Source organism: Halichoeres trimaculatus, unplaced genomic scaffold (genome assembly GCF_033239565.1).
Source record: "Halichoeres trimaculatus isolate MK-OKI-2021-1 unplaced genomic scaffold, fHalTri1.1 fHalTri1_scaffold_17, whole genome shotgun sequence".
Lineage (NCBI taxonomy): Eukaryota > Metazoa > Chordata > Actinopteri > Labriformes > Labridae > Halichoeres > Halichoeres trimaculatus.
In genome coordinates, this window is record NW_027437195.1 from 11,284,404 (window position 1) to 11,300,064 (window position 15,661).

Here is a 15,661-nt window from a genome sequence, read left to right on the forward strand (position 1 = left end):
GCCCAGTGTGATGATCCACTGCCCTGATTTCCTCCCTCCTGCTTCTCTGCAGAGCACCACTCCAGAATACAAATCCTGCTCGTCAGTGAGTCTGAAACACAGCGTCTCACCCTTTGAGCAATTCTTCTGCCTCTCTGCCCCCACCCACCCTCCTCTTCTCATTGCTTATAAAGTGCATCATGCATGTTAGAGACTCTGCAGTTCCTCTATTCCTACTGCGTGCACGTCTGTGAGTACAGGCTGCTTCAACATTTTGTTTATTTACTTTTTATATCCAGCCTTCTTGCATTTTATTTGCACTTTGGCGTATTCGCTGGTCATAAGCACAATTTAAGATTCTCACCACATGGATGAAAGAGCTGGATTATCCTTGAAGGAATGGTTCGACCTTTGTAGAACACATGTGCTTGCTGTTTTTGTAAAGTGTTAGATGAGAAGATCAAAGTAAGCGCGAGAGAAGCTGGGAGCCTCTGAATGAGTGTACACTGCAGTATAGACTGCAGATCTTAGTTGATTCTAGAAATAAGATAAAAGCCATCCAAAAGTATCCTCTAAAAATAGATATTATTGTTACATTAAAACACTGACAATACTGCTGCTAACAGATACTGAGAAGTTATAATCTCCTGCATTTTGGTAAAATTGGGTGGGCAGAGAGGGGAAAGGAGTGCATTGGAGCATTTTAACTCCCCGTTCAGAGTCGTAGTCGGGGCGTACTCGCTGAGAGAATTGTGAATGAGGAGAAGAGAATTTAGAATGAGGAGGAGGAGGAGAGCTGCAGAATGAGGATGGAGAGGAAGAAAAGTGCTTTATCATCCACAGTGGTACAGACAACTGGCTAAAGGATCAAAAGAGTGCAACACAGAGCTGTGATAACCAAAATTATTCCCAGGATCTCATAAACATCGAGAAAAAGTACGACAGAGATGCAGCTCGCTTTGAAAAAAATTTCAGACGTAGTCACAAAACTCGGTTATGTAACATCAAGACACCCCTCCCATCAGCTGCACCACCATCGTGTTCATTTGAATCAGAGTGAAAGTGAATGGCTTTTTACAGTGTTAGTCACATAGGAGGAGAGCTGTTACTTTAAAAACACCTTTGGTAATCAGTGGGAAGTTGATCTCCATAGAAATCACCTGATAATTTTAGACAGAAAAACTAAACTTGAGGTACTTGTAGTGGAAATGCTCAGTTCAATGTGAGTGATAACAGCTAAGTCAGCTAATTTTAGGAGGATTACAAAGTAGACCATTGATATGGTCACAGCTTAAACTGAGTGAAACAGACATTTCTGTTAATCTACCTTAGTGTTGGATGTAAAATGCTACATTCATTAAGATTCAGTCATTAACAGTCTGCTTATTTTATAACACACCTTGCTTTACAGCAAGAAAATTCCACCAGTTATTGAATGGAAATGTAATTCTGCAGTTTAAAGAGAGGGTATTAGGCATTACCATATTTGAAACAAGTGGGAGGTTAGCAAAATGTGAAAACCATAGAAGAAGAACGTTATGAGTATGCGCAGTCAAACACAGTGACTTGTTGTTAGGCGCTTGACGTCATCGGGTCAACACCAGCTCCATTTAACACTGCTACACGGATCCACTCAAACGAATATTTTTTTATTTCTTCACTTTTTTATCCGTTTTTAAAAATCTCCGTTTATGTGGATGAAATCACCGTGTTCGTGTGGTTGAGAGGCCCAATCGGACAGAAAAATGTGCGTTTAGGAATATATCCGTATACGTGTGGTTCAGGCCTAAAACTTTTAGATCTTCATATGTTACAGAAATCCATGAGTCTGTCTGTACACTGCTCAAAATGGTACATTTTAAAAATAGCACAATATCTTTGCAAGATCATCACCAGACTTGGTGAGAGGATCAGGTCACTGCATAAGGATGTCCTCACAGGTTAATGACATACTAGAGGGGCAGGCCAAGGACCAATGATTAACCAATTGCTGTGCCCCAACAGGACTCTAGAGGGCTGGCCAATCAGAAGAGGGTGGTTTATGAAGTGGGGACCCTTAAAGAGACAGCAGCTAAAAGAGGCATTACAGAGGGTGAAATTAGGGATGGGTACCTTACACATTTGAAACGATATGGTACCGGTACCCGGTACCTGGCAATCGGTACCGGTACCCAACGATACAAATTTTTGGTACTTTTTTGTGTCTATGTGGTAAAAAATATCAATTTGTTTGAAAATAAAGTTTTTTTTTCAATTATACATATTTATTCTTCAATATATAACTCTGCAATGCTGTGTTCATGTCCAGCATGGGAAATTGCCTACTCTTTCTCTCCCTCACAGTCAAAAGGATGCGTTCAGGTACCTAAACATGGTACCTTTTGGTTTTACGTGAACCGTTACTTTTGACAGAATTTTGTCGGTACCTATAAAAGTACCTAATTTGGTACCCATCCCTAGGTGAAATGAGGATTTTATAAAAAACACCACAGTGACAAAAATGGGATTTTTTTTAGCTGTAATTCATACAAAGCTACTATGGGGATACCAAGAGGTCAGAATATCCCTCCTTTTAAGTTAATGTTACCTTCCAACAAGGCCATTTAACCATGTAGCCATCATTTTTCACATTTGGTGAACTATTTTTAACTTTCATCAAGCATGTTTTTGGCTACTTCAGTTATTGATACCTTATAACATTCAGCCACCATCTCTTAACTAACTGTGATGCTACTTTGGTACTTGCTAACTCACTTTTACCATAGACTGTGAAAAAAATTGGGGGTCACCTTGCTCGGCTCGAAGTGAGGTCTCCACAAAAACTGCTCCCCCTGGTGGCTGGCTGCAGTACAGGTAAAAAAATGGTTTTCCAGCCATTCCAGATGGGCTGTGGTCAAACTTTGAAAATGTAATACACCTCCACGAAATGTTTCTCACATCCGATTGTTGTGGTGATTTGAAGATATAATTTGGCTGCCTTGTATTCAGGTCCTCTTTGTTCTGAAAAGTATTGTTTTCATTAGTTATACGAGGTTAAAAACAAGGTTTTACGTCACGTTTAACAATGATTGACAGCTGCCGTTCTTGTGTATTTTTTTCGGGGACTATAAAATATGTCGGGAGGTAGAGTCAAGAAGTGATTAGACTCGCAAAGGAAAAAAATATATATTTTGGTCACCCGGCTCCACTCTGATTCTCCCAGAATCCCTCAGTCTCTACTGCGCAGACTTTGGCTGCAATTGCTGCCAATGGCTGCACCTGTGTCAAGAGAACTTTGGCTTCAAAACCGTACAATAGTAAATGGTGGGGCCACACTGTCCACCCCATATACAGTCTGCCGCTTTTACCAACTCAAAACCGTGCACTTAGTCCTAGTTTTTTTGTTGTTGAAGTGAGTTAATCTCCCTCTAAACATCTCTTGTTGATAAAACCATGATAAATTGAGTTAATCGACAGTCTCTCAACCCATCCTGTCAAATTTTGTTGACGAGAGCGCTGCATATAGGCTTCGTCAGACTAGACTGGAGCAGTTTGACTAAATGCAGGGTGCTTCAAGGACCAGACTCAACAGACGTCCTGCTCAGCTGATGTTTCCATGAGCATGATAGAGAACCTCTATATCTTCTGTTTACCCAAGGCTTTGTACATAGGGCCAGGTGAAAAGAGAATTTTCCAACAGGGCATAAATAAATGATCACAACCTTTGGCAAGACTGAGACTACATTAGATTTCAGAAAAGCTGAGCAGATTTAAGAGAAAAGGTGACACAGACGTGCAGCTTTATCCACCCTGAGCTTGTGATTAATTAGCAGCGGGGGAGATTCAGAAATAATATCTAGACCTGTCAAGTTACATCTTCTATACCGCCTGCTCTCAGCGCCATGGTTTGAAAAGATAAAACAGATTTCTCCTCAGTAGATGAAGCAGCTGACAGTGCTGTTGAGGCTCAAACCATCATGCTACAGTGTCTAATGTGTGGCGTTTCTTGGCGTTCAAAGCGGACTGTTCCAGACTTGGATGACTGACTGATACGGTCTGGTGGAAGAATGTAAGTCATTCTCACATATCTCACTCATGTTCTCCATCTGCTCTGCATGGACAATAGCTGACACACAGAGACATAAATAACCCCTCATCGTCTCGAGCCTCAGTATTAATGGCTTATAGGGGACTTAGCTGTCTCAGCTAGCTGGGCAATGATTATTATGAAACAGCGGCAGGGGGAGATGATCTGAGTGATGGAAAGAAGACATGGTTCATTAGGAAATTATGCAATAGCTTAATGTCTGTGTGAATTTTTTTAATAATGGGTGTGCAGCTGAAGTGGAAACTTGTATCATCATAATTAAGAGGCAAAGGAGCTGTGGCAGCAAGAGTGCAGACGCCTTCATCAGCTGCGTTGTTGTGAGTGATAAAAAGCACGATACACTTAATCTTCAATCAACAAGGCAGCACTAAAAGTACAGTACAGCTCACTGAGAAGGTATTTCTACGTTTTCAGACCAGAGTCTTTCCACTATCAACAAGAAACCTGCTCTGAAGACGACAGTGCCAAAAGTAGAGGCTTTTTCAAAATTTCTGAGAGACAACGGTTTTGGCCATGACCACATCAGAGTGATACACGTCTGTCATTCTGAAGTTTGTGAAGCTGTAACCCATGTATGCAGCACTAACTGGGAGCATGCAGCTGACAGCCACGGTTATGCAATTATGTCTCGGCAGGAGAAAAAAAAGTTCAGAGCTGTGGATGCCTTCACTCAGCATTTTAGTTTTGGTGAAGAGTGCTGTAGATGTCCATCATCAAGGCAGGATTGAAGAGGATGATTTATTCAGTTTATTAAAAGTACTATAGTAGTATAATACTTTTTTAGCACTTGGTTGGAGATTGCTACATGATTGTATTGTGTGGTATAATATCATCATATCAACCTGTATCATATTGTACCACGTCGTTCTGTGTTTTACCATATTTGAATTTAAATATTTATTTGATAGAGATGATGCAGTTTAGCATTGTTTCATAACAGAACGTGAATCTGATGTGCTGCACAGAGAGTTTGTAGCAGTTACTTTCCATCACTTGTCCCTTGCTGGGCCTTTGAGTAACCAGATCATCAAATTTACATTTTTTAGCAATAAAATGGCAAAAGAGTTCACAGAAAAAAAAGCATATCAACATAAAAAAAACAAAACATTTTATAAACCAGTTCAAACAGGAAGTTAAAAACATGGCAGACTAAGAATGGTTACAGCTCTGATTTGCTTTCAGCCAGCACTTGACCTTAGTAAAGGATTTTAAATCTGTGTTTAGTTTGATTCCAATTGGTAACAAATCCCAGAGTTTGCTGCCTTTAACAAAGAAGACTGACTGTCCAAATGTTGACCTATGCTTCTGGATTGTACGGTTTCCATTCACTGCGCCTCTTGTTATTGTATAGTGTTGTATAGTATCTTACTATGTTGTATCGTATTATGCAATATCGTGTCATATTGTATTGTATCATATCATTACTTGATCATATCGTTACTTTCTATGTCATACCATATTATTTTGTATCTCATTGCCTTATATAATAATGTATCACAATGTTTTGTGTTATATCATACATGTATTGAATAGGGATGGGTACCCGTCACATTTGAAACAATACGGCACCAATGCCCCGTACCTGGCGATTGGTGCCGGTACTCAACAGTACTAATTTTCAGTACTTTTATGTTTTTATGTGGTAAAAAATATAAATTTGTTTAAAATAAGTATACATATTTTTCAATTTAACGTATTTATTTTTCAATGTATAACCTTGCAATGCTGTGTTCATGTCCAGTATGGAAAATCGCCTACTTTTCCACTCCCTCACAGTCACAAGGATGCAAAACTGCATCAAACTGTTTTTTATCATAGCATTACAAATAGATTCAAGTTTGTATTAATTAAAATGATTTTTCTTTTTCCTCATTTTGAAAATTATTGCTTAAAAATGTAATAAATAGATGACGAAAAGTGATCACACAAAGAGTATGAGTGAAACAAACTTGTTTTGATGTGATCCCATTAGATAAAATCCAAATTTAGTTTTGAGGTGTTGATTTCACTGAATAACTTTTAAACAGCCCCATTTTTTTTATTGTTTATCATCTTTGCCATAAACCACTTAACACTTTCTAAAATTGATCTCAGTAGGAAAAAAAAAAGCGACACTGTCAGGCTTTAACATATGGCGTAAGATACTGCTCAGGTCAATGTCCAGCCACTGCAATGATGTTTTCGGTGTTCTTTATGCAAATCTGAGCCTCAACCAAAGGTAAACAGCAAGCCGACTGTAGGAATGCAGGGGGTGAGTCAGAGACACTGGTGCTGAAATCTCTGGATGTACTGGTTGACTCACAAACTGAATTTAACATCAAGGCTGTGACATGTGACAGCTCGCTAAAACACAAAGAGAAATACTCGAAAAAGCGGAATAAACCGGAGCGTAAACTCTGCAGTGGCCGCTGCACGGATCGTCAGGCACTGTAGTGGCGTAAAAGACGACGAACGTGAGGATGGTAATGACGTCAATGTGTAGCCACAGCAGGAGGGGGGAGGAGAGAGGAGGAGGAGGGGGGAGTGAGGGAGAGTTTGCTCGGCTGCTGCAGCATCACTCTGAACAGCGCGTCGGTGCAGTGAGGAGTCCAGCAGCAACTCTCTGTCTACTGATACAACAACCCCAAAATTCCGCTGGACTTCACCCTAAGTTCTCCGAAAAGGAGGCGACAGAGTCCGTTTCTGCCTACAGCCAAGGAGGAGAAAGACTTTTACTCCATTTCGCCTTATCCCAACCACGAAGGGGAATGCCATCGATAAATATGAAACTGGAGATGGTGACCATCATCGCCTGCGAAGTAGACACTGAGGTGTTCACGTCAGACAAACTGCAGGTACGCATTTCACCGAAACGCTCGTGGCGTCTTCTCTTTATTGAAAATGAAAGCTCCATTTATTGCCTCATGCCCTTGTGGTGGGCTTGTGGAGCAGTTTGCCTGGGACTGTCTGCATGCTGCTTGCCCTGTGCATGCATGTCTTGGTGACGTTGAATGCAGCCCTCTCCCCCTCGCTCGCGCAGACAAGGATTTTTATCAATGAAAGCCTCAGCTCGCCAAGACGCACGTTCTGCGCCGCGCGCACGGCGCTCTGATTGACGCTGAATGAATTGCAGAAATGGGAAGACCAGGGCAGCAGAGGGACACGCGAAGTAGAAATGCACTGCACCAATTGTTGTAGCATTGCATAAGTTTGCCGGTGTGAGGTTTTGTGAGACGATGCGCATCTAAATGGGAGGGTGTGATGGATTGAATTGTCCATGCAAAGCACATGCAAAAAGTGAGTCAGTTTTAGACGCAGTGGCAGACAGACCCTATTCTTCTCTGTCCCTCCATCTCTCTCTCTCTTTCTCTACTCTCTCCTCATCCCAGCAGCATTGCAGGTGCACTGGGGTAGATGGGAAACAGTTCTAGAAGGGGGTGGTTATATAAGCACCAAATTAATGCTAAAATAGTGCAGTTAAAAAAAAAGTGTAACTACAAAAGGGGGTTTTAATTGAAGAGCCACAAATAATGAGGACTGCAGTGAACAATATGTGAGTTTTCTCTCCTGACTTTCCTCAAAGGACATTTACGTAACTATACTCAGTAAACTCAGTAAAGATTCTACAGTCATGTTTAATTGACTTGCCTTTAGGGCAGATGCAGGTGTGCCATATGCAGCCTGTCAGTCAGAGAGCAGGGAAGCACTTGCTCTTAAATATCCCCCAAGTGAGCCATGGGACTTCACCCCTGGATCTAAAAAATGCAAGACTTGAGTCTTGAGGGGCCACACACAGAATAAACAGCTGGAAAATCTCGAGTCAGGGTGTTTTCCTTCGCCTGCTGACAGGTCCATAAGGAGGAAGACAATATGTAGGGAGAAAGGAGGCAGGTTAAAGCCAAGCTTGCGTTCAGTTCGGACGTCTGATACAAGTTGGATTTCATGAATAATATCATCATCGGCCCTAGTCGCTTTTATTGTTCAGATTTACACGTATACACATTGGTAACCACAGACGTCAGGGTAGGATTTCTGATTTGAATTCAAACACTTTTTTATCCATAGCTTCTCTTGCTCTTTACTGCTAATGTGCTCTCACGGTGAATGATGGATTCAGCTATTTTTTTACCTGCAAAACTCAGTCCTTTGGCACCTAGTCACAACAATCCAGCACCTCGATCAGCCATATTTCATCCTTTTATTTTGAAACTCCAAGTCTTTCACCTACGTACTTTAGCATTTTAAGCAGTCTGAGGGAAAACTCTTGATCATGCAAACACTACTCCTGTTTTCCCCCTTTACACCACAGGGCATGGATAATGTATCACTTTTCTCAATGAAACCTGGTTAGCTCTCCAAAATGAGCCCTCACAGACTAGACACAGCCCCAGGCAGGACAGTCTTTACTTTCAAGCAGCTCTTATCAACCCACCTCCCTCAAAGAAAGAGGGTTTGCACACAATAAAAAAAAGAGCAGACAGAGGGCTGACTTTTGAATGACACAAAGAACACCGCTAATCCTGGTTTCTGGCACAGTGAGCGCGCCAGGGGAGGGGGCAGCTTAACAGCAGGGCACGTGGTGGGGGGTCGGCCTCTGATTGAGCTCACGTCCCTGCTGGCCCCACTTGTGTTTTTGTTTTCAATCATCAAGATCTGAGCTTGTTTAAGCCCTCAGTTTTATTCACATCTCTGCCTTTGAAGGCGAGGGGCAATAATCAGAATGCTGTTTTGTTTTAAAGCACTTTGGGTGAACTTCTGTGTGCGTGTGCGCGCGTGTGTTCGCTATTTATAGACACTCTAAAAGATTATGCAGTGGTGCTTGAATAAGCAACATGAAGAAAATCAGTGAATGGTGTTTTTTTTAAACAAGATGAGATGCTGCGCGGCAGGCTGTTGTGATTTTTGGTGCGTTTTGTTTTGACACGGCTAGAATGGCATGCCCACGCCTTGGCTCAGTGCCTGCTGGTTACATCATTAAAGAGCCAAACACCGACGCTGTGGACACGGCAGGTTGTTGTTTGTGATAATGGCAGGGCTGTTGGTACAGTGGGCCGTCAAACCAAAGCGCTTTGTGGAGGAAACAGAAGCGCCATTGTAGTGAAGAGCAAGGTTTAGTAAGGCCAGTCTCTGAGCGCGTGTGCACTTATCACAATGCACTATCATTACCTGGAGAAACGTCCCAGCATCAGCACATGACGGCACAGGACACACGCTGAAGGTCAAAGCACGTCGCCAGGCAGTGAATGTGTTACACCGTGACGCAAGCCTCCTCACTTACCCAGCATGCTTGATTTGCTGCTGACATTTACATCTAATTTATTTATTTACCCATTTCCAGTTTGATTGGTGCCAATTTATTTGGTCTTTAAGACATGAATAAATAATTAACCAGCCTGTCAACCTGCTCTGCTTCTCAATAAGTGCCTCTTGGCTTCAGTCTGTCACTGAATTAAATGTTTCTAAATGAGAAAGCTTTGGGAGGAATTAGATTTGGATTTAATGACACATTCACATTTCATTATAGAGGAATTTGTAATAAAAACACTGGAGATAGCACAGTGAGCCTCAAAGGGCAGCTATTTTCCACTTAAGATCATTCTCCCACACTCCGTAGTAACACTGACACACTCACACACTCCAAACAGTGAGTCAGCGGACTCACAGACCTACACACAAACACCTCTGTCAGCAAACACACACCACTCCCCACTCAGGACGCCTGGAGAAGATTCCGTCACCTCTGCGTCCCGCCTGGCTGTCTGTTTGTCCGTCTGTCACCCGCGTCTTTTGTCTGTCTCAGGTTTTCTCGCCTCAGAAACTCAGCTTGTTTTGAGGAACGAAGAGAGATTTGATGACTAATCTGCTATTTGCAGTTCAGCATTGCTGCAGTGATTTTGCTGACGTCTGTGATGTTTTCATTTTTTTCCCACCGTCTCTGTCTTTGAAATACTCCCTTATATAACAGGTTGTCATTTGCTTTAGTTTGGAACGGTTATTTTGAGTGTCTAAGCAACAAAGCAACACATCAACATGTTATTTCATTGGATTTCTGGAACCAAAGCGGGCCACTTCACTATCTTATCTTTGGAAAATAACCTCTGCTGCCTTGAAGAATAAGACAGAAGATGTGTTTTTTTTTAATCTGCAGACTATTTCCTCAATTTGATTTATGGTTTTACAGAATTAACTCTAACGCTTTTTCTTTCTTCTTTTGTCAGATCAACAGACTTAAACTCTGAAACAGCCATTTAACTACCACAAAATATTTTTTATTTTGCCTTCAAGTAGGGGGACTGTGAGAAAAGTGCTGATTGACAGGCTGGGCAGCCCTCTCATGTTAAGATCAGCCTTTACAAATGTTCTGTTTTTTTCATCCCGTGTGTAAGTGTTACCTGCTTTAATTGACTTTCTGCCATTATCAATCATTGGTCATTTAGTCAGTGACCCATTTTCTTGACTGTTTCATTATTTAGAGTCAGGGCACAAACAAGCCTTCCACTCATCAAACATAAATCAGGTTTGAATGCTCATATGATCCTGGCGTAGCGTTTAAAACTGCCATCATGTTGCACTCAGACCAGTCTTTGAGGTAAAGGCAGGAGGCACAGGAGCAGAGGCAGGACACGCAGGATGGATGTAGACGCTGACCGGATCAGGTTCTGTGCTGGTAGGAAACCAGATCTCCATCATGGCAAGGTTGAGCGATCCTGGGCCCGAGCAGTGGGCTCAGGTGAGCCTGCTCCCCCCATCTGTGGCACGAGGCAGGTGGAGATGGGCAGCTCACATTGGCCTGAAACCCTAGAGAAGCGCCAGGGCTCAGGTGTCGGCTAAAGGTTAGTGCTGCGTCCGTTAGGGTGACGTAGAACAAAGGACGCTCTCCTGGGCGGGGTGTCTGGTTACCATGTGGCCAAGACGACGCAGCTCTGGAGCGATAAGATTAGAAGCAAAGAAGAAGAAAGGCAATGGAATGCAGAGGCCGAGAAGGGAAAACAATGTCAACAATGGCTGGCCTTTGTTACTGATATTACTCCAACATAATTTCCCGTCAGAATTTCCAACAAGTTTCCAGTCCAACACAAACAGCTTTAAAGGACAAGGCAGTTTAGGAGCCTAAAAATAGCATCGCCAAACCGGTGACCTTAAATGAATACAGAAGGGCTCCAGCTCATTTTGTCTGCAGCGTACTGCCAGCTGAAGAATAACCATCATAATGTTGCATCATAGAAATTCAAGTACATGCAGTGGATTCTAACTCACTAACTAATGACTCAACATTTATCAAGTCAATAAAAAACACAAGCATCTGAACATATGAGGTGTTCTTTAACATTAATGATGGTCAGATTGTACAGTATGTGCACTCAGGGGTCAAAGTCCTGCATAGGGATGGGTACCTGACACATTTGAAACAATACGGTACCGATGCCCGGTACCTAGCAATCAGTACTGGTACTCAACGGTACCAATTTTCGGTACTTTTTTGTAGTTATGTGGTAAAAATATTAATTTGTTTAACAATAAAATATATATATTTTTTATAATTTAACATATTTATTCTTCAATATATAACCTTGAAATGCTGTGTTCATGTCCAGCATGGAAAAACGCCTACTCTTCCACTCCCTCACAGTCACAAGGATGCATTTAGGTACCCAAACATAGTACCTTTTGACTCTACACGAATCGATACCAGGTACTTTTGACATAATTCGGTTGGTACCTTAAAAAGTACCTAATTCCATACCCATCCCTAGTCCTGCATTCAACCTTTGATTTTAACAGCTTAAACTTAAATGAACTAAAGCTGTGAAATAGGCGTTATTTTGTGAAAATATAAATTAATAAAAAATGAGATAACTTAAAGTTCAAGCTATTCAAGACTGAAGGAAACTTTATTTGATGTACTTACGACTAGGAATGAGTCCTGATTTTTGAACATCCATCTATTTGAATTAGAGTATAATAAAAATAATAAAAATTGAATTGTTGATCCGACTTTAATCTTATTTTTCAAATTAAATATAAAAAAAACAGTCAAAGGAAGAACTCATTACAGTTCAAGCTGTTAAAGACCGTTAGAAAATTTGTTTAATGTACTCACTTCTAGTGATGAGTCATGATTACCCCTGCCAAGGAGGTTACGTTTTGGGGAGTTTGTCGGTTTATCTGTGCAACAACATAACTAAAAAAAAAATACAACAGAACAGATCTTAAAGAAATTTTTAGGAAATGTTCAAAATGGGATAAGGAAGAAGTGATTAAATTTTGGAGGTGATCTGGATCACCATCTGGATCCAGGATTTTTTTTTTTAAGGAATCTTTATCATTGTGAGATAGGGCTGTTTTCACTATATGTGTATATAAATCCAGGATAAATGGTCGGATTGTTTTGCAAAACAATGCAAGACAAGGTCACCATAATTTCTGACAGATGTAAAAGTACGATCCAGATTCTGACAATATTCTGGATACTAAGATCTGGAATATGAAATATGTTCTGGGTCATCATTATTTTCAACCCTGTCAGATAAAAAATTATGGTACAGACCTGCAACTAACACCAAATTGTAGCAGACAGTCTGCTGAAAGGAAGTATAACATTAAAGTAGGACTAAAGTGTTGGTGACAAAGGCAAAACTTGGATACATAGTAAATATCCTTTCGTATGTCATCTTTGATTAGCCTACAACAACTTTGCGCAGTCAGTTAATGGATCTTTCTCTCTCTACTTACTTTACTACACTGAAAAACTACATTACATGCATCACTTTGCGTTTGCTTTTTCTACTGTAACTCTTGATCATCTTTCAAGCTCAGTACTCTGTCATGACCAAATAATGAACAGACATCCAAGAGATGAATAAAAGAAGGAGGTAAAACCCAGGTATACAGTGATGCGCTGAGCAAAAGTGCTTCTCTGCAGACATGCTGCGGTTGCTCAAAGAGCCGTACTGTCTCTTAGGCACCTTATGTAATGTTGTGTAACTCTTTGGATTACCGTCGTCGCCTCCAAAGTGTTCATATCTGTGTGGGAGACGGTGTAGACACGCTTTTCTTGCTTGGAGTATGTGATGTAATGAAAATGTGTTTACGTGTGTGTTCAAGCAAGGCCTATGAGCTGCTGAATAGCAAATGATACCTACTGCCTCAATAAAACCCTAATGAGCAGATTGGTGGTAATAGGATTAATGTGTCCCCTCATGCTGTAAACTGATTTCACTCTCTCCACTGTGGACATGCTGTCCCTGAGGAGGTGCAGCACTGTACCACCAGCTTGTGTCAATACCTTTCCCTGCTCAAGCTATTGATCCCAGAGTAATAACACTTGACCCATTCACATACCTCCCTGGTGTGTATACGTCCCACAAAGCTATCACTCAAAGATTGTTTTGGTCGTTTTATACTGCTGAGGATTTGCTGCTTTGCTGTTATGAGGAGCTGCTTTTATTGAAGCCATGTTTGCCACAGTCTTTTTATATGAGCAGGGAAGAAGCTCACTGTTGTTTAGCATTTTCTTGTATGACATGATCAGATACTCTATATAAAATCAAACATCCATAAACACACAAACATAGTTTCATCACTCAATGAAAGGGTGGAATAATCTTGTCTTGTTAATAACTCCAGAGATCTTCTGCCACAGAACGTCAGGCAGCTCAAATACATAAGCAGATATTTTTGTGGTAGTGTTAAAAATAGTAGTCAGTTCTTTGAAACGTGGCTATTTTCAGATATAAATGGCCTCACAGGTCAACATTTGTTGTGTCTCCTGTCCACACAGTGAGTGCTGAGCCACAGCTTGGCAGAGTCCCAAAAAGTTTTGAAGAAAAGAGTTGCTCTTTAAGAGCAAATGCTAAACTGTGGGAATAGTTTTGGACTTACATATCAGTAAAAGATGGAACACCGTCAAATAACTATAGTCACAAGGAAAGCAGAGCAGCAAATATAGCTGGCAACCCATTACCAGCACATTACAAACAATAGTGCAGTAGAAGTGACAGATGATCAAGGAAGAAGCTAACCACTTAGCTCAGTCCTGAAGTCTATTAGCAACATTATCTTAGCATGTATTTAAACTGAACCCAGGCAGAATAAAGTTAATGTTCACACCAAGTTATATGCATGAATCAGTCACTAACCCTTTTGTGTTAAGATCTGTCTCACATAATTAGTTTCATGCTAGCTAGCATTTCCAATGTTTTTGTTTATAGGAGTGCTAGTTTGTTTAGCTTAGCTGCTCACAGTGTTTCTGCTTTTTTCCCTTTAGACCTTTTTTTTCTAACTTGAGGTTAAAAGAGTTCAACCAATACTTACTCAACTTTTTATCGACTTTGTATTATCATTTTGAGCAGAAATCGCTAAATACACAAAAGTTAAAGCATGTAGCGCCAAATTAGCCTCAGATTACCAGATGTCCTACAACAGTTAAGCTAGCAGTAAACCATTTGCAGAAAAATTCTACTTAGAAAACGAAGCAAATCAGCAGTAAAAAGGGAACTGTAGACAATGCTTGAATGCAGTTTCTCAAATTATGGTTTGTGGCCCACTAGTGGTCCACCATCTCCCCCTAGTGGTCCGCCACCACCTTGAGTAAATTGTGTGTTTTTACGGAACATTTAAGAAAAAAAGAGACAGGTTTGCTAGGGCTCAGAAAAGTTTCCTTGAACCCCACCCTCACCCTCGAACCACCACTCCCAGAGAAAACAGTCAAGCTAACGTTACTGCATTAAGACGGGGACAGTGAAAAGAAAATGAAAGGACAAAGAGGAAATCTCCAACACTGGCCAGGAAGAGGAGATGCAACGGCAAGTTGATTTAGCGGCAGTGAACATCGTGGACACGGTGGAAGCTAGGCATTGTAACTTGTACAATGTGAATTTACAATACATCAGTTTGCTATCTTTGCTGTTGTTTTGAGGCTATTTGGCTTAGTAATCTGAAAGGTATTTTTTTGTTTGTTTTTTGTTTTTGGTTTGTTTGTTTTTTTGGTTGTGTTTGTTTTGGGGGGTAAGGAGTAAGTGTTCCTATTTGAGAAACCCAGCTCTAAAGGTTCCTGCAGGTGAATGTAGATGTGAAGTCCCACATTAAACACTCAGGCAGAGATTGATCGATGTGTGTGTGTGTGTGTGTGTGTGTGTGTGTGTGTGTGTGTGTGTGTGTGTGTGTGTGTGTGTGTGTGTGTGTGTGTGTGTGGGTCCATGGTGTAAAAAATGGCTGAAAGGTTCAGCATTTGTTCCAGTCTTGACAGCACTCGTAGTAAAGTCTAACTGCTGAAAGCTCTACTGTGCCTTAAACATAATACTTCTCCCAGCTGCCACTGCTCTCAGATTGATTGCAGTGGAAAGTTGGCTTAGTTTGATGGAAAAAATATGATATGTTGATAAGCAAAAAAATGTGCTGGAGCAGACGTGCACACAGGTATGAGATTCATCATCCAGCGCCGTGTGTTATCTCTACAATCTGGGCCTCCTGTTCGACCTCATTTGGCCGGATCCAGTTCAAGCCTTTAGGGTGGAATGGTAATTAAAACTGATGGTCCTCACATTTAAGAAATGAATTTTCTTAATTATTCCAACATGGTCTATATTTAGTGCTAACACTGACACTGACTCACCC

General features: G+C 41.1%; 1 protein-coding gene across 2 annotated transcripts in view; it reads left to right on the plus strand.

The window, feature by feature from the left end:
- The window catches only part of rcan3 (regulator of calcineurin 3), a 57,341-nt gene that overhangs the window by 21,777 nt on the left and 19,903 nt on the right, over positions 1-15,661 (plus strand). The window contains exon 1 of one of the 2 annotated variants that reach the window (XM_074692824.1): positions 6,517-6,900. The exons of the other annotated variant lie outside the window; for it this stretch is intronic. Within the exon in view, the coding sequence (XP_074548925.1) occupies positions 6,526-6,900 (375 nt within the window). The 5' untranslated portion in view covers positions 6,517-6,525. Of the gene's footprint in view, positions 1-6,516; positions 6,901-15,661 lie in introns of those variants that run through there. 2 annotated transcript variants of the gene reach the window in all.